Source organism: Crinia signifera, chromosome 8 (assembly GCF_055691185.1).
Source record: "Crinia signifera chromosome 8, ASM5569118v1, whole genome shotgun sequence".
NCBI lineage: Eukaryota > Metazoa > Chordata > Amphibia > Anura > Myobatrachidae > Crinia > Crinia signifera.
Genome location: NC_139224.1, coordinates 100964955 through 100985376, shown reverse-complemented (window position 1 = coordinate 100985376; position 20422 = coordinate 100964955). Strand labels below are relative to the sequence as shown.

The window sequence follows — 20422 nt, the reverse complement described above, 5'->3', positions numbered from 1 at the left end:
AGTAAAAAACGTATAGGACTTCATTTTCACATAACATATTCAAGTGAGTGGACTGACTAACCTTTCATGGAATCAGTTTTCACAGCGAAGTCATCTGGAGTGAGAATGAAGTTTAGCCACCAAGTAAATCCACGTTCTTGCTTTGCCATCCAGCGTTCATCATAAAACATGTTCTTAGCAGCAAATGGCATTGGGTGCCGAGGAATGACTAGAAACAATTTACTAGGTTAGTAAACTGTACCAATATGTAAAATAAAATCTGATTTACAGTTTATTCCTTTTCAAATATTGGCCATGAAGAAATCAAAATTTAGTAATACAAACTCTGTATACACCAATTAAAACGGAAACTGAATACCACTAAAGAAAAAAAAAACTTCACTTATAAAATATATTATGTTACCATTTAAACCTGTTTTTGGGGGTGGGATGCAGCGCTTGAGGTCTTGTGAGTGAGCAGGTGGGTGCATTGAGGTTGCTAGCCTTTTTACTAGATGTAAACTGAATCTGTCTAATTCTGTAGCACTTGTTAATGTTTGCAACAGTGTCAGTATGGGTACAGTGCTTGCATAATGTTGCAATTAAAAGGAAACAAGTAGGGAGTGGTTTCTAAAATATGTGTCTCGGACACTCTGGACAAGGTCTAATTGAAGTCAGTATGATGCCTAGATGACAGCTATACTATAAAAATAGATGTATCACTTCTTAGAACATATGGTGAACAATAATAACTGCAGGACTGGATCAATTTGGGCAAATGTGGGTCAACTTGTTGACAGTCATTAGTCACTACTAGTCAAATTTTTTTTTTCTAATTTGGGTCTATTTCGACATGGACAACATAAGTGTACCGTGTCCCCTCGCTCGCCAGGCATCATTTGCAGTGCCTTGCTGCACTCCGCACACTATTAAATTGCCCTTCCATGTATAATGGGATGGTAAAGTATGAACAAGTCCTTCTTTTGGAAAAAACAAACAAAAAACTCATGTCAACCTTTTTGGTGTCAACCAATAGTGGTTGACTTAATGAATGTCGACCATATGACCTCATTAACCAAAGACATGCAGCAAAAATTAGCACTGTAGTGCCCAATAAACATTATGCCATACACAATAATGCCTATTACACATTATACCACACACTGTAATGTACATTACACATTATACCGCTTACCCTAAATGCTTATTGCCAGGAGTTAAATGCTCATTGCCCAGGGAATATTACACCACAGCAAACACAGGCAGGTGCCATCAAGAGGATTGGGGTAGCCGGCACCACGTGTCGGGGTAGCAATCAAACGAGAGTGCCTCTACAGCTTGTCTTCCACCATGCTTACCAGACCTGGATGGAGGTCCGATGTGCAGTCCTGCAGATATTTAGCTGCATCTTCTGATATTCACTGCAGCAGGTAAGATCAGAAGATGCAGCAAAAGATCTGCGGGAGTGCACATCGGTTCGTGGTCGAGATCGATTTTGCACTTATATCGGCAAAAAAAAAAAAAAAACACACTTGTGCTAAACTGCGCTATATAGAAGATAAATAAAATGTGCTTCCTATCTGTAATATACCTAACTACCAACATAGTACAAATATATAATACAACTATAAAATATGCAGGTATTGTTTATATTCCGCTGTAAATGCTTATGTTCCAGATTTGGGAGAATAATGCAAGTATATAACAACGCAAGATAGAAATTCAGAAATGATGTTGCACTAAAATTCCAAAAACAAAAAAATGTCAAGGTACCTGTTTTGGCTGATTTTATAAAGTTCAATTTTGACTGTGGAACGGCAACAACTCTCTTTATGGACTTGGCACCAGTAGATTGCTGGTGTGATGGTCCAGTCTTACCTGAAAATATGCATAAAAAGCTAGTTCAACAGTTATTCGAGCATACAGCCAATAAGACCAGAGCTTATGTATTGTAGTAATGGATTTGTTTTTGTGTTTTGATTAATCCTTTTTTTCCCCCCAATACTAAATGGTCCATGTGTGTGACGGAGTGCATCATTATGCAAATTAATAAAACTCTCCAATGGTTCAGCGCATGTTCTCCCCATTATATTTAGAGGCAGTCTTAGAATTGACTCACTTATGGATGTTTATAAAGGAAAGGTGAGAGATCCTCAAAATATCCGCTAAAAATGCTGCTCACAGAGACTGTTCTTTTAGTATAAATAAAAACAATATTTTTAATGGGTGCAATATTTAAGTAAACATCAATTCATTGACTTGGCTGTATTTGTTTTTATGTATACTAAAAGAACAGTCGCTGTGAGCGATGCTGCCATCTTTAGCGGATATTTTCAAGGATCTCTCACAGGGTTAAGCTTATAGGTATTAAAATATAAACTAACCTTTATGATACAGTGAATGTATCCTTCCTTACTAATAAAAATTATTTCTAAATAACATATATAAGTTTTGGGGAAATATTGATCATAATCTGCATTTTTAATAAATATTTTGTGTCCAAATTCACAATGGGAAAATTATATGTGCACCCAAATTTACAAAAATTCTCTTAGCAGGAGACGGTCTTTTAGAACAGCCTGTCCGTGCCAAGAGCTGTAAGCAGAATAATAGCATAATGCAGTCTCATTACTTTCCTGGTCAGGTCCTCAGCAAGCAATGTGGACTCGGACAATAAAATCAGCGATGTAGTAGCCAATAGGTAATGCCATTTTATCGGGACCAAGCTTTGCATGCCAGAGCTTCGTATATGCAGCAGTTTAACAGCCCCCATAGAAAGATAGGTGAACTGCTGATGCTATCCAAAGTACATCTAGGTGGATCTTTAAATGTGGTTAACCCCTAAAACAGCTGTTTGGAGGGAAAATTCCACAACAACTATTTAATGATAAATAAGGACCGGCATCTCTATATTGGCTTCTCAAACTGCATTTATTTACTCCGCCTCTCAATAACCCTTACTAAGCCATTTTAGAGACCCAATTAGTTTTCAGTTTGGATATTTATTTTTGTTATTTACCTATTGTCAGCATGGTATAACAATGATTTGCCAATGACAAAATATTTTTATATATGTTGCATTTTGCAAGAATACCATGAACCAAAGAACTGCAGATGGCCATTGGTGGCGTTTAATATTAAAACACCATGTGTTTCAAAAATAAGCAAGGTTTAAATAAAATGTCAATTTGATGAAGAGTAGGGAAAAATCTAAGACAGAAAGACACTCTCCATACCTGTCTGGCGGGATTTTACCAAGGTGGGTTTTGCTTTGAATGTGTCAGTTTTTGGCTTATGGATTTTTCCAGCACATTTCAATGGCAAAGAAACTGAAAAATAGCAAGAAAAAAAAAAAGCTCATATGAAAAGAAAGAGTTACACATATAATACAATCTAACCGTGAAGGTCACATGTGCCAATGGTGCAGATGTATTAAGCCTGAACAAGAGATAAATGCAAGGGTGATAAAAGGGAGATAAACATCCAGCCAATCCCCTGCTAACTGCCATGTTATAGCCTGTGTTCGAAAAAAAAGTCAGTAAGGAGCCGATTGGCTGGATGTTGATCTCTCCTTATCACCCTTGCATTTATCTCTTATTAAGGCTTAATACATCTGCCCCAATGTCTGAAATATATGATAACAAATTAGCACAGGGCAGAGTAACTGAAGGTCATTATAATTTCTGATAACTCCCCATTCCTAGTCCTCTTACCTTGGAGAAACAGCTCTTTGATGGGTCATTGCCAGAGAGCAATATTCTTATCTTAAATAAATGAACCATCGTTAACGGTCATTTCTTGCTAACTAAACTTAGCTACTTTACCCCAATATTACTGAATTTATATTTCCATAAACAATCCAGATGTGTAAAGAGAATAGTTTAGCGGTCACTTGGCAGTTATACATGCGTCTTACCTTCTCTGGTTTGCAGAGGTTCTTGCTCATTTACATGCTGTGACAGAGAAGCTTTGGAGAGAGCAGACATCTTTGTTTGATTGGAAACAACCAAAGACTCACTGAATTTCACAGCAGTACCACCAGAAATCTCTTCACTTTTCCTTTTATGACCACAAATGGACTTGGCTGAAGATACCTTCATAGATGATTTTGAACTGCTAGAGGTCACGGACACACTTCTAACCGGTAAGTCTGCAATATTTATCACCGGTAAGGCTTTGGACACCTGTGGAGAAGCTACATTATCCCCCAATTCAATGTTCTTTAAACGCCTACGGGACTTCAGTACAGGTCGATTCTGCTGTTCATTGCTATCCCCAGCCTTTACTTTAGTAACAGTGGCTGAGACTATGGTGGGTTTCATAGGACCCTTGATGACAGGGCAATCATCAGCCACTGGCAAATTAACAAGTCTCTCTCGCTTCTTTTTCACACAGTAGGTTAGCCTGGAACTCACAAGCTCTGGATCCTCCAATGACCTATCCGATTGCACTTCATCGTTACTTAAAAAATGCATGGTCTTCACTTCATCAACTACCGGAGGTTCGGAAAGAATTGTATTTTGGGAGTAATTATCAAAAACGATTGAAGCAGAGTACGGCATAAGAAAATTCTCTTTCACAAACTGTTCTGGTGACAAGATTGGAGTATGAGGATCTGTATTTAAGGGTTTATCGGTGCTATAGATATCATTTACAAATGTATCCGGACTTAAAGTTATTCTCCGTGGTGTGGACAAGTTTATTGGTGGTGGTGTCTGAGCTGTGGAGGTCGCATTTGTGCAACGGTTATATGAAGACTGCTGAAATAAGCTGTATTTTTCCGAACAATCATGTTGGATAGCAAGCTCTGCTTTATAAAATTCATCAGGAGACAATGGAGAGTAAGTTATCACATCATTAATGATACTTGGTGTATGATTAAAATACTGTTTTTGGCTATGCACTGGGGTTATTGGCGATATGGATATTTTGTTTACCATATGTTCTGTTACAGTCCATTCTTCATCAATAACAAAATTTGTTTGTATGCAAGTTGTATCCTCAGTGGTGCACAGAACAGGGTAGGTCTTTGACCTCCTGAGTAGTCCTGGGTTGACATCCAGTTCATTAGCATGTGGACTATCCAAAATAGCAGACACTTTATTTTCTGCACTCAGTCTAGATTCCTTTACATGAGACGTACTGGGAACCAGGATGGAAAGATTTTCACATGACTGTAGAGGGCCCCTTGTCCTGTCCAAGGTCTCAAAACCAGTTTTTGGAATCACACTGAATGCTTTGCTCGTTACACCTTTCAAGCAATGATCTTTTCTTTTTGGTCCAGAAACCTGTTTTCCTCCCAATGGAGAACGTTTCTTTTTTGCTGCATTCCAACGGGATCTCTGCAAGTTTTAAATGAATAAACACCACTTTTAAAACTGTATATCCACGATATAGAATATAGGTCACAACATCAGTCTTAAAACTCATACACAAACCAAATGTGCTGAATCTTTAAGAAAAAAAGCTATGTAGGTATAGAAGATAGAAACTAAATTCCAAAAAGCAGGGTTAGCTGGTTTAATCAATCTTTTTTATGGCACAATAATTTAATATGTATATGTACAACATTGTTCCAATCTCTGAATTAGGCCCAGAGTGCTGCTCCTATTACTGATGATAACGGTATTGGCATTGCGTAGATAGGAAGAGGTAACGGATTACTGCAGCTTGGCTTCTGTTAAACAGGCGCTGCTCTAGTTATAACATATATAAGTGTTTATATGGCCCAAGGTATAGAATGGCCATGTATTATGATCAGTCATTTAGCTATATCCTTCTATGAAGCGAGGCTGTATGCAGTGTACATATCCTTTTAAATTATTTTGTTACCAGGGGATTGGTGTAAATTTATGTGAAAAAAAAAAAAAAAAATTATAATATAATATATATCCTAAATATTGCACTATTTCTGCACTTATTTAGTAAAACTACAAAGAGTTGGATGCACAAAATAAGGGAAGCAGTTACAATTCTGGCAGTCGGGATGCTAGCTGATGGAATCCAGTACGCTGATACCAGAATCCCAACAGCCCCCTCGTAAGCATGTGGGGGTCCCAAAGTGCAGGTAAAATTTAGTTATTAGGGGGGACTTAGGGTTCATTTTGGCTGCAGTGTGTGGATTTAGGGCAAGGCACTAAGAAAGGAGGGTTAGGGTACTTTTGAAATACCATCGGCATCCTGATGCAGAGGATTCCAGCAGTCTTTGGACCAAGTGCCAAGCACATGTATGTATTCGAGAAATACTGTTATTTGTAAAGTGACAAAACTAGAGCCACAGATTGAACTCAATAACGGGGCCTATACACGGGGAGATGCGCTAAGCGTTCTGAGCGATGCTAGATCACTCAGCGATGTGTGTGCGCTGAGCGATCAGTTAGGGCCAGTGTTCTCCAGTGAGAACGCTGACCCTGACCGGTGAGTAACTAGACTTATCCAGCATGCTGGATAGCAATCACCGGACGATAGCGACACGTGGGGCCCCGCATCACTATGGTCCCTGCACACAGAGCGATGTAGGGGCATTTTCTAAGCTATCTAGTGAGGTGTGTGTGTGTAGGTCCCAATAATTAATCTATGCTACATTGTCAGAAAGCGCTAGACCAGGCATGTCCAACATTGGCCCTCCAGATGTTGTGAAACTACACATCCCAGCATGCTTTGCCACAGTTTTGCTATTAGAGAATGCAAAAACTATTGCAAAGCATGTTGGGATGTGTAGTTTCACAACATCTGGAGGGCCAACGTTTGACATGCCTGCGCTAGACCATAGACCTCGAATTCCAAGAAATCAGTGTATAAAATGTGGACAAGCAGTTATACGATTTGAACAGCAGCTCATAAAAAGAGGACTAGCATTATGTGAACAATTACATGATCTATTGGGTTTCTAAAATATACCTTTTTTTTTGTTGGCAGCTCAGCTCGTCCCAGCAGCACAGCCTGGTGCTTCACAATACCATTCAGAACAAAGGTGACCAGTTCTCGGATCGCACCTTCCTCTAAGGGGGTCCATGTGATCGTCAGCGGAACAGTTTCAAAAGGCTGCAGTCATGGTATGAAAAAAAATTATATATAACACACTTTATTTTCTTCTCCCCCACCAACCACCCTCACCCCTCCTCCCTTGGATATTCTTTTAGCACTTTAATCAATTTACATCTCCCACTCTATTCGCCCGGACTCTATGGGAACCCTTGTTTAGAACGATTTGCTTCTGACTGCCAAGATTATCTTTTACTGCTTTACTGAAGTTTGTATCAGGCTCCAACTCGGTTGCGACATGGCTTAAGACTCCTATACACTAGGGGCCAAACACGGAAATAATGCTGAGTGGGTGACATCACTGGAGACTGGTCCTGAGCTGGCACTCGTAGATGTGATCATCTCCCCGAACCGGCTATTTTATTTCTGTGAATGGGTCCCATCAACCCGGGTATCCCGTTTACACTATAACTCAAGCCAGGTTGAATCTGTGTTCAACCCTACTCGTCCTGGGTAATTTCAACTGGGTGAGTTTCCACTGCACAGTATCCCGGATTGCTGTGTGTCCATGTGCAATAACCCAAGATATTTAGGGCAGTGTAAAAGCGGCATTGATGATCCTATCTTTTTTCTGCAATTTGAGGCTACCTATTCTGAGATTCCAATCTCCAGCCCTGTTCTCACGCTCACCTTTTTGTGCATTCTCCCCGAATAGTGATCACACCCACTATTGCTCTTCTCCATTTTTGTTTCTATGGATACTACAGAATGGCGGGTACTTGTGTATTATCACGCGATGAGACGCGATTATACCCCATTTTTAATTGTACAGGAACCCAGATGCCCGATTCCTATGTTAAATCTTCCCCCCCCCCCAGACCCGATTTTAGATTGTACACCCACCCTGATGGGTAATGACTATGTTCAAATGCCCCGCCCCCCCCCCATTGTTAACGCCACCCCACTATCAACGCCAACCCGAAGCATGGCGAGCCCGCGTGGGGTGGCGGTACGCGTCCTCCGGCCTTTCCATACCCCCACTATCCACGTCAGCGTGGAGTTGAATTTATATAGTGTGGCGAGCGCAGCAAGCCCCGTGAGGGGCCGCGTAATACTTGTGAAGTAATGCGCGGAGCTCGCCACACTAAATAAAATTAACTCAACGCCGACGTGGATAGTGGGGGTATGAAAAGGTCAGAGGATGCGTACCGCCGCCCCTCGCGGGCTTGCTACGCTTCGGGTTGGCGTTAATAGTGGGGTGGCGTTAACAATGGGGGCCATTGGAACATAGTCATTACCCTCAGGGTGGGTGTACAATCTAAAATCGGGTCTGGGGGGGCATTTAACATGGAAATCACATTGCATCGCATGCTATTATAATGGCATGCGATGCGAAGCGATATTAAAATTGTACACTCATCCCGGGGAAAGGCTCAAATCAGGTCCATCGCATACCTTAATTAGTGGTATGCGACGCGACGGGCGCCGTGATAATACACAAGTACCAAATTGCATTTCTGGGGAGTTTTTTTATAGCCCATAGATAGATAGTTCATAAATTGTTAATTAAATAGATAAAATTATATATTTAAACAGTAGATGCATGTAGATAGTGAACTTTTCAGTGTCATTGTATACCAAGTACATATTATGCTTTTTTTTTTTTCACAATTCAAAAAAACAACTATTGTCTGTGAGCTATACTGCACGCTCATACTACGGCTACCCAACCCCTCAATAGTCATTGGTGTGCTAGAGTACAAAGAATATTTTTATATTAGACCCATATAGCAATTCATGGGATTTATATTTTTAATCAAGGCCAGACTGTTGGAATACATACTGCAGAAAAGATGATGATACACCATGCTGCAAAGTGACTGACAGGTGACATCTTGCACAAGAGGAAAACCCAGAAAAGTACTTGCATTCAAAAATCCCAAATTAATAAATACATCATTACTGTTGATATGTATACATAAAGGCTTCCAAATATACCACTGTCTGCTAGTTGGCTATGTGAAGCAATTCTAGTTGATATCTTTACTAAAGGCCCATACACACTGGGCGACTTTGAGCTGAAAGTCGCTCAAAACAGCATGTTTGAGCGGCTTTCAGCTCAAAGCTGCCCAGTGGGTATGGTAACACCAGCAGATGAGCGGCTTTCCATAGCACTGCGCTATGCAAAGCCATCCGCCCCCCGGGCCCTACAATTTCTGAATGCGGGGGGGAGGAGGTGTCACGGGCCCTTCAGTTTCTGATGACAGCCCTGAGACCAGTAAAGGTTGGACACACATTGGGGCAATGCCAGGAGGTGGATGCAATGAGAAAATGTAGAGGGCAGTAGTCTCCCGGCAGTGGGAGACAGGTACAGTGTGATGGAGGTAAAAGCAGGAGAAACACAGAAGGGGGTTAGCACGCAGTCTTTTACCGGCACGAGGATCTCGGTCTCCGGGATACTGAATCCGCGTTTCCCTGGCAGCTTGTGCACCGTCACCTCAGCCATATCTTCCGAGGGGTTCTGCAGCAAGAGAACCGCACTGCGAGCCGAGCCCGGCCGCACACAGCCGAAGCTGAGGTAGGGCGGCCGCGAGAAGTGTGTGAGCGAGAGCACTGGGGTCTCCTCATGCTGCGATTGCAGCCCGGCTAGTGCCGGCGGGGAGATAGACAGCATGGTCCGGCTCCTGCCCCAGATGCGGGCGCTCGAGTCGGGGTAAGTGTCCCAGCAGCCGGGTACTCAGTGACACCAGCCAGCAGTAAGCACGACAATCATTACAAGATTTGAAACTCCAGCGACTGTGGAGTGATAGGTTCAACGGCTCCCTAAGACACGCCCCAATATCATTATCAGCCAATAGCAGCGCTAAGCAGCGGAACGACCCACCCAATGCACATTCCAGAGACGGGCCCATCACTGCACAACCAATGGGAGGATAGCGATTTATTTAAAACGTAGCAGCATCAGCAATCTCCTCCCCTACTCCTTCTAGCGACGTGCAGCATAGCAACATAACAACAACAGCAGCAGCCTCGTCCTTCGTGTGGGTTATCAGTGTCTAGATCAGCGGATCTAAAACTGTGGGTCCTCCTGACATTCTCAGCATAGGGTCGCGACACCATGTTGCTGACTTTCTAATCTCAGTGATTCAAGGAGTCTTAAAAATCTGTTGAATTGTCTGTTCTTTTAGACTCCTCACATGATTTTGTGCCTCCACAATGCTGTCATGTATGTGTTGTCTGCTGACTACACATGTGATGTGATGACCTTCTGCAGTAACTTGCTGGGGTCCTGTAATTTTTTTTATTATCTGATGGGGTCCCAGGGAAAAATAGTTTGAGGACCCCTGGTCTAGATAGAAGACAGTCAATAGATTTACACCAAAAGATCAACAGACAATAAGTCAACAGGGTCAAAAGATCGACAGGAAAGGTCCATATGGGAAAGTTAGACCGGGTCATGAAGAGGTTGATGTGAGTTTTTCACAATTTTTGTGGCATTGTTGACAACTGTTGACATGGACCCCCAATTAGTGTAACGCAGTGGTAGCCAACCCTAGCCCTCGAGAGCTACCAACAGTTCACATTTTCCAGGCAACCTAGCTGCTGCACAGCTGCACTCAGTAATCACTGACACATTTTAAAAGATCCACAGATGGAGCTAATTAGCTCACTTGTGATTCTGTGAGGAGACCTGCAAAACATGCCCTGTTGGTAGCTCTCGAGGGCTAGGGTTGGCTACCCCAGGTGTAATGCCCCTACATGGCTCACTTTTCTTGCTATGCTTTGGGCTCGGTACACTATTATATTCTTCCTCTATGCCGACATGGATGATGATGGATGAAGTAAGAACAAGCCTGTTAAAAAATGTAACTACAATTTCCATGTCGACATTTTGACCCTGTCCAACTATTGCATGTCTTGCATTTTCATTTTGACCTATTACATGTCGACCATTTAGGGTAACTATTAATTGTGTAGCTAGACAGGGCCGTCATCAGGGGGGAGCTATAGGTACAACTGTCCCGGTTCCCTGGCACTCTGGTAGAGAGGGGCAGGCCCAGGCCGTTCTGTTGCACATTTCACCCCCGGCTGATAGTCTCCCGCCACCTCCATGTAACAGGTGTGGGGGGGGGGGGGGGGGGGAGTCTGGGGCCCTGTCTATTTTGCCAGTCCCAGGTCCCGCAATTTCTGACAGCAGCCCTGTATCTAGACACTGTAGAGTAGATCTATCAACCAGAAAAAATATTTTCCTTCTACAGCTGGTCTAAGGACACAGCTGCCAACCCCACCTGTCATGTAACCTGAAATGTCTGTAATAATTCCTGTCTTTATTTATAAGAAACGTTGTCTCTGTATTACAGGACATTTATATACTAAAACATAGCATCAAATGAATAATGCTATGGGCTGTATTTCAGTACAATCCTACCAGCAACGGTACTTGTGTATTTTGGCGGCGCCCGATTTCAGCATCGTGCGATGAACGCATCGCATGCCATGTACCCGATGGCATGCGATGCGATTTTGACCCCCTATGCGATGAAAAATCGTATAAGCACCCTAATGGGTGCTTACAATGTTAAATGCACCCCCACGCCACCCCCCCACGCCACGTCCTACGACCTTTTCATACCCCCACTATCCACGTCGGCGTGGAGTTGAGAATAGAAAGTGTGGCGAGCGCAGCGAGCCCGAAGCATGGCGAGGGGACGCGGATACCTTCACAGGTATCCGCGTCCCCTGGCGGGCTTCACAGGTGTCCGCGTGCCCTCGCGTGGCTCGCCACGCGGACACCTGTGAAGCCCGCCAGGGGACGCGGATACCTGTGAAGGTATCCGCTGCGCTCGCCACACTTTCTATTCTCAACTCCACGCCGACGTGGATAGTGGGGGTATGAAAAGGTCGTAGGACGCGTACCGCTGCGCTCGCCACGCTTCGGGTTCACGTTTATAGTGGGGGGGTGGCGTGGGGGTGCATTTAACATTGTAAGCACCCATTAGGGTGCTTATACAATGTTTAATCGCATCGTATGGCATTGTATGCCATGTACAATGGCATACAATTTTAAAATTGTATGCCATCGCACACTATGGCACAAAATCGCGTCGCATCGCATACCATCACATGCGTTATGGTATGCGATGCGATGGGCGCCGCCAAAATACACAAGTACCCCAGCAACATATTTAGTTTAGTAACAGTGATACTAACAAATTATATATGGTTGACATGTATTGGGTCGACCACTGAAGGTCGACATGGGCTTAGGTCGACACCTCAGAAGGTCGATATGGGGTTAGGTTCACAGGGTCATTAGGCAGACACAAGCATTCGGTGGACATGGGCAAGGTTGGCAGTCAAAAGTTTGATATGGGCTTTTGGCAATGGGCCTGACTTAGACAAAATAATTGCCTAAGCTACAGGGAATAGACTAGAGGGACTTTCTTGTGCTCTTCTTCTTGTATGACTACCAGACCTTGACCCTCCTCAGGTTTATCCCTTTGTTTGTCAAACAAGGCATGATTTCAAAAGAGAAAGGGACTGAGATCCACCTGTCCAGTCCCTCAACAAGAGGCCAAGCATGACTCTCCTACTTAGGGGACCCTATAGTGGGAGTACGTCTTGATTTTGAAAGCATCTAGGTCACAAAGCTGTTCGGATGCCTGGGTGAGGCTTATTCTCTCAGTAGGATACAAAACTGAATTTGTAGTTTCTACTCCTCAGAGTGTCTTCCCCATGAGTCTTTGGACCTCCAGTCAAAAGAGGGTGGTCCTAAAGGATGCACTGTTTAAAATGACTTCACCTTTAAAAAAATTTCAGAGTTTGTCTGGCCATCCTCCATGGATGCCGATCTCCAACGCTTTTAAATTCGGCCTGAATATTTTTAAAGATATTTGACAGTACAAAATTTCAATGTCACGGTCAGAAATTGTGAAAAAAAAAAAAGAAAAAGTGATAGTGACATTTACGAATTGCAGCAGCTATCTTAATGGAGTCTCTTAATATAATTCTGCCACCTGGAGCATCTGATGCCACTCCCCAAATACATGGCTGCGCGACAATGTCATCATAATAGTGCAATGCTGCCACATCTTTCAGAAACCCCACCCACTAACAGACCAACCATCATGGCGTTACTCATTTTGCCATTTACCAGAACTGCCAAATGGGGGCATGCGGTCATGGTGAATATAAAGTAGTGTGCAGAGGCAAATGCAGGATTGCTGTAGGGGGTTTCCAAATTTTTTTTGGGGGGGTAGGGGGTTATTGCCATAAAGGATGGATAATTAGTATGCAAAAAGATAATCTTCCCCAAACAAAGTAGTTCATATGCTATAGCATGTCAAACATACACAGGCCCAATGATAACATTGAGCCACTTACTTGATTCTCTCGCTGATGCAATGGCTACGCATTCTGACCCACACACATGCACACAGCAGACTCGGCATGTGCATTTCCTAGGATCCCATGCACACAGCAGACTTGGCATGTGCGTTTCCTAGGACCCATACACAGAGCAGACTTGGCATGTGCGTTTCCTAGGATCCCATGCACACAGCAGACTTGGCATGTGCATTTTCTAGGATCCCATGCACACAGCAGACTTGGCATGTGCGTTTTAGGATCCCATGCACACAGCAGACTTTGCATGTGCGTTTCCTAGGATCCCATGCACACAGAAGACGTGGCATGTGCATTTTGTAGGATTCCATGCACACAGCAGACTTGGCATGTGCGTTTCCTAGGATCCCATGCACACAGAATAAGTGGCATGTGCGTTTTGTAGGATTCCATGCACAGAGCAGACTTTGCATGTGCATTTCCTAGGATCCCATGCACACAGAAGACGTGGCATGTGCATTTTGTAGGATTCCATGCACACAGCAGACTTGGCATGTGCGTTTCCTAGGATCCCATGCACACAGCAGACTTGGCATGTGCGTTTCCTAGGATCCCATGCACACAGAAGACTTGGCATGTGTGTTTTCTAGGACCCATACACAGAGCAGACTTGGCATGTGCATTTTCTAGGATCCCATGCACACAGCAGACTTGGCATGTGCGTTTCCTAGGACCCATACACAGAGCAGACTTGGCATGTGCATTTTCTAGGATCCATGCACACAGCAGACTTGGCATGTGCGTTTCTTAGGATCCCATGCACACAGCAGACTTTGCATGTGCGTTTCCTAGGATCCCATGCACACAGAAGACGTGGCATGTGCATTTTGTAGGATTCCATGCACACAGCAGACTTGGCATGTGCGTTTCCTAGGATCCCATGCACACAGCAGACTTGGCATGTGCGTTTCCTAGGATCCCATGCACACAGCAGACTTGGCATGTGCGTTTCCTAGGATCCCATGCAGACAGAAGACGTGGCGTGCGTTTTGTAGGATTCCATGCACAGAGCAGACTTTGCATGTGCGTTTCCTAGGATCCCATGCACACAGAAGACGTGGCATGTGCATTTTGTAGGATTCCATGCACACAGCAGACTTGGCATGTGCGTTTCCTAGGATCCCATGCACACAGCAGACTTGGCATGTGCGTTTCCTAGGATCCCATGCACACAGCAGACTTGGCATGTGCGTTTCCTAGGATCCCATGCACACAGCAGACTTGGCATGTGCGTTTCCTAGGATCCATGCACACAGCAGACTTGACATGTGCGTTTCCTAGGATCCCATGCACACAGCAGACTTGGCATGTGCGTTTCCTAGGATCCCATGCACACAGCAGACTTGGCATGTGCGTTTCCTAAGATCCCATGCACACAGCAGACGTGACATGTTCGTTTTGTAGGATCCATGCACACAGCATACTCGGCATGTGCATTTCCTAGGATTGCCTATATACTGCATGTAGTTGCATTTCTGGGCAACTGGAAACCTCCCAAAGATTTTCCCTCTGGGGTGTCACTTCTGGGGTCTTCAGCCCTTACTATCCCCCCATAATAATATGTGCTGACCCCTGAAGTAATTACTCCGACCTGGGGCTGGCAGTTGGAGTCATACATTTAGGAGACCTGGTGTATGCTGTGCAGATGGTCTGCTACCCTTCTTCTTGCTGGAGAAGGGCATTTCTGTGATGGCATGGGCTGTGTGAGGCACGAAAGACCCTGGTGCTGCTGGTAATGCTGCGAAGTATGGACAGAGCCAGAGCTGAGCTAGTGCCATAGTTAGTCACGAGAGCCCTTATCTATGTTCTTTAGAACCAAAGACTGTTCCGTCTTATAAGCTCTGCTGTCCATGCCACAGATATCTGTATAGACACACAACAAAGTCTTCCCTGGTGCCTGTTGTAAAATATTGTCCATCAGTTGCCACCTCTAAATCACTCCCATAATCAGGGAAGCAGGAAGTGGCATTGATGACCTAAGTATATATTTCACTAAGCTTTTTTTTGTGGAGCACAAAAGTGTTAAATTAACAATTGTTGAATAAATAGAAATTTGGGGGGAAATTTACCAAAATGGATTCGTAGAAAAAAGATGTATTCGTAGGCAGAAATACACCTTTTTTTTACGAATTTGTATTTTCGGGATTTACAATCCCGAAAATACAACAATTCTTATTCCTAAAGATGGAACATTCATATTTGGGTACTTATGTAGTATCTGGGCTGCCGATTTTTTGATTGTATGCCTTAAGTTAAGGCATACAATCAGATGCGATGCGATGCGATATCGCATCGCATCGCATCCGATATCGGATGCGATGACCCGATTTTTCCATAGGAATCAATGTTAAAATGATTCCTATGGAAAAATGGGTCCTTTTCATACCCCTACTATCCAAGTGGGCATGGAGTTGGATATAAACCTGTGGCGAGCGTAGCGAGCCACCGAGCCCGAAGCGTGGCGAGCGAAGCGAGCCCCGCGAGGGGACGGTATTCGTCCCCTCGCGGGGCTCGCTACGCTTCGGGCTCGGTGGCTCGCTACGCTCGCCACAGGTTTATATCCAACTCCATGCCCACTTGGATAGTAGGGGTATGAAAAGGACCCATTTTTCCCATTGAATTCCATGTTAAAATGGACTCAGTCCATTTTAACATTGATTCCTATGGAAAAATCGGGGCATCGCATCGAATCGCATGCGATGCGATGCGATCTCCCGATCCGACCCGATTTAGAAATCGGCAGCCCAGATACTACATAAGTACCCATATTTGTATTTACAAAGACGAATGTCTACACCATCGATAGGATACGACAGAAATCACCATTCAAAAGAATGGTGATTCCTGATTTACTAAGCAGCCGTATAGATGATACGGCTACTAAGTGGTGTAAAACACCCACGCAAATATGACAGGAAAATACACCTTGCTTTCCCTGTCGTATTTGCTTTAAGCCTGCACGGATCAGTCAGATCCGTGCAGGCTTTAGTGTAAAAAAAATAGAAAAATGAAATAAATTTTTAAAAAAATCGGCGTGGGGTCCCCCCCACAGCCGAAACCAGCACCAGGCTGACGGAACCTGGAGCCGGTAATTAAAAATCAGGGAACCCGACAAATAGGGGTTCCCCGATTTTTAACAACCAACCCCAGGCTCCTGCTCTGGGGCTGGTTCCCAAAATACGGGGGACAAAATGACTAGGGGTCCCCCGTATTTTAAGAACCAGCCCCAGGCAAAACCAGCCAGCAGGGTAATGCCACAGCCGGGGGGAGACTTTTTATACAAGTCCCCCCCGGCCAAAGCATTCATCCCTACCGACCAGTCAGCCTGGCCAGGGGCCCTGGGGGAGTGGGGACCCCCCCCAATGAAGGGGTCCCCCCCCTCCAGGACTTACCTGACCAGGCTGAAGCCTGGTACTGTCCCCGATGCCCCTGGGCGGTGGGCATCGGGCTGATTCAAGTGTAAAAAAAAAAAGATGAAACTATTGTTTTTTACTGTGGCACTACAAGTGCCAGCAAGCTGGGACTTGGAGAACCACAAGTCCCAGCCTGCTGGGCATTAAAGGGCCCGCTGGCACTTGTAGTTCCACAGTTAAAAAAATAGTACAATAAACACACACTGACACAATGAAAATAAAAGTTTAATACATCCATTACACACATACTGATACTTACCTTTCTTGATCCCGTAGGTAGCCCTCTGTCCTGGTGTCCTGTGTCGTCCTCCAGGTCCATGTCGGCGGTCCGTATTAGCGGCCGTATATATGTGCCGCTAATACGAATGGTTACACCATCGGAGGGTAATTTCCCCTCCGGAACACGACTTTGCATACGACTCAAACAGTCGTATGCAGCCGTAGGGGAAATACCAATACGTAAAACTAGGTTTTTCATATTGGTAAATGTCCCCCATAGTGCCAGCTGCTCTCTCAAAAAACAACAACAATGTTAATAACACAGCTACTTATGATGTAACGGCAGGGAGGTTTGGTAGGTGGTAAAGTGAAAGCAAATTGGGCAATGAGAAACTTTATATCGAGATATATTTCTTGAACGGATACCAAATGTTCTCAGGGAGCCCAGACAAGGAGGCTGTTTCATGAGAGTAGGTGGGCTACTTGGCATGAAGCATAAACATGCAAAGATTGAGATGAAAAAGGATGGAAGGGGCTGTAAGGATGAGTTGAAGAAAAGGGGTACAAGAGGGCAAGTATAATCGGTATAGCAACAAATGAGGTGTTACTTTTTTGTGGATTTATTGATCTGCCCAAATCAGAATGTGAGTTGTGAAGTGGTTTTTATTGGTCTCTTGCAGCCAAGCATTATGGAGGCATGGTGATGAATTGCTCCATTGCTCTTCTGACCATTTTATAGTATTACACAGAAAATCAATAAATCTTCTAACCTCCTTCTGAGCACTATTGTTCACAATATTGTCTAGTGTAGACACACAATAGAAAGTATTCAATGCGTTTTTTTCTCCATGTGCAGTGAATCCTGTTTAGGATTCACTGCACATTCGCAGGGTTCCGGAGGGCTGCAGCATTCACTGCCAGCTCTCCCTGTCACCCTATTCAACGGCGCAGGGGCTCCATTTTAACGCAGCAGGGAACCGGGGGACGGTGGCAGGTAGGAAGATGTAAGTCTCCCTGCCTGCCCCAGAATGTGTGTGTGTGTGTGTGTAGGGGGGGGGGGGGGGAGGGCTCCCGGGGACACAGACAGCTGAAGCTGGCAGGGGACAGGGGTAGGGAGACGCTTCACTGGTCCCGCTCGTAATAAGCCAGGACCAGTGTGAACAGTGTGAAGTGAATATATGAATATTTAATGAGCGGCTCCCAGCCCCCTGCTGGCGAATGCATAAAAAAAAAAAAAATAACAAAAAAAAAATTACATATATATTAATGTGCTTCAAGCACATGAATAAAAATAGCATGCTCCTTTACAGAAAAAAAATTTCTTATTTTATTACACCAAAAAAAAACCTTGATTTTAAAAGATCACTTTCCAGTTCACCTAAAAAAGATGTCGAATGCAAATCAGTGAATCATTGCAAAAATCAGGGAGATAGCAGTTCTCCAACCTAGCATTGAATACAGTCTCGGTGAATCCCAGTGAAAACCCCATTGAAATACACCAGCGAATTGCAGCGAGCATGAAACTGAGAATTGGCCAGCAAACAGTGAATAGGGTGAATCACATTTTCAGTGAAAAAGATTCACCGCAAGGAGTGAAAACAGCCCGATTTGCCCAAAAAAACCCGGAGAATCGGGAGCATTGAATACTGGCCAATATCTTTAACTAACAATGGGGCAGATGTATGAAAGATTGTTATGGGGGAGAAGGGGTATCAGCGCACGTTATGTGCACTAATACCGCTTCTCCCCATGTACGACGGAGCCAGCGTGCGGTAAAGGACAGGGGCGCTGTGCGCCCGTCCATATGGGCGCTACTATCTAAATTATAGCAGGCCGAATGTATGAACGGTCAGCTTCGCTGACCATTCCACCCGTTGCCGCTTTTGGCTTCACCAGCAGCAGGCTGGCGAAGCCCTTTAACATCAGGGACAGCGCTGTCCCTGCTGTCAGCTGTGGGCTGCGCTGGGGATCTCGCGTGAGCAGCGAGATCTCGTGCATGCCCAGTCGAGCCGGCAGGGGGACAGGAGACAGCGCATCAGTCTAAACTGATGCGCTATCTCCAGGAAGGGACATCGCCGGATGGGGGAGTTAGCACTCCCCCACTTCGGCAGACAAGATGTTAATACATCTTGTCGTTGTCCCTTCCTGCTTCGCCTCGCTAATGAGGCGAAGCAGGAAGTATTATAGTGGCGCGATAAGCGCCTCTATAATTCATCTGCTCCAATGAGTGATATCTAGTGAACATGCAGGTCTATTTGGCAATATATCCAAATGACCTGAATGTTCAGTAGCAAATACTGTTCAGTATGCAGGGACAATATTGGCCGTGCCCGTTAAGTGTGCATTAGGCTTTTACTTTCTCATCTAGCGTGTACACTCAACATTATAAACAAACCCCTCGTCTGTACAGAACAGATGAGGGAGGACATCTTTTTAACGAAAACTGCAGCATGGCCCCCGCTGCAGTTCTCGTTAATGCACTTGCCAATGCCAGTGCTGCATCCTGGGTCACCGCCGCCATCAATATTGGGCTTTAGGCTATTCAAGAGATAAATATTTTACTTATGTTTGGCATGGGTAATTATGGTCCAATCAAATTGGGATGCTTTAGATGCGCATCAGGACTGAAGATATCTATACATTTTTACCTGCAAGAAATATTACTAGCACTTTTTAAATATAAAGTTGGCTGCACATAGAGCAATCCTGGCACATATCAAACCACAAAATCGATAAAAGCTAGAAGTCAGAAAGATCAAGGGGCCTGGTTCAGATGCTTTCACAATGCAGTGATCATTGGTAGTGATGGAAATGCATGTGAACAGAAATGAAAACAAAAGAATGGGGGCTGAAGCGCTGCCTCTGTGTAATAATGAAGAGAGAATTATTTAGATGTAACGTTAGGATCTTTATTTGTAATTTACAGGTATATCATGCGTATTGTGGAAGGGTGTTGCAAAAAGTCACTGGTATAATCCTCCACTGTTTTAATGCCCGTCCGTCTGTCAGTATTAAGAGCCCCGAGGGGAATGAGGGTGTCAACAGACCCCTTTACACCATAAGCCCAAGTGGGTTTATGTCTCTTAGGCAGTTTACAGTGACAGTTCTGAGGCTTGCTTAAAGTTCAGTCTAGCACTGTGTGCTTAAATGGGGTTTCCTGCGGGAGTGTACAGTATAAGCGTGTCGGGATAAGCGAGATGCGGCGTCCCGCTGACTCGCTTCTTACCCTATGTGGCTGTTTGCCATTGTGCCTGTCCGTGCTCCTGCCGTTTGCTTCTGTTGCTCGACCTTTCCGTGGGCGCTACCGCGCTCGGTTAGGGAGCCTGTTCCTATTGATTGGTATGTCCTCGGGGAGACTCTGCAGCCGCAGCGCTCTGGTCCCCGCTTGCGTTCTGCTGCCGCTTGGCTCTAAATAATTCTCT

General features: G+C 44.4%; 1 protein-coding gene across 1 annotated transcript in view; it reads right to left on the bottom strand.

Annotated features, from left to right (window-relative positions):
- Positions 1-9762, bottom strand: part of ASPM (assembly factor for spindle microtubules) — a 63071-nt gene extending 53309 nt beyond the window's left edge. The window contains exons 1-6 of the mRNA XM_083156887.1: positions 9395-9762; positions 6880-7023; positions 3896-5321; positions 3216-3308; positions 1753-1857; positions 62-208 (exon numbers count right to left, since the gene is read on the bottom strand). Coding sequence (XP_083013013.1) covers positions 62-208; positions 1753-1857; positions 3216-3308; positions 3896-5321; positions 6880-7023; positions 9395-9637 — 2158 coding nt within the window. The 5' untranslated portion in view covers positions 9638-9762. The remainder of the gene's footprint in view (positions 1-61; positions 209-1752; positions 1858-3215; positions 3309-3895; positions 5322-6879; positions 7024-9394) is intronic.
- Between the last annotated feature and the right edge of the window lie 10660 nt (positions 9763-20422).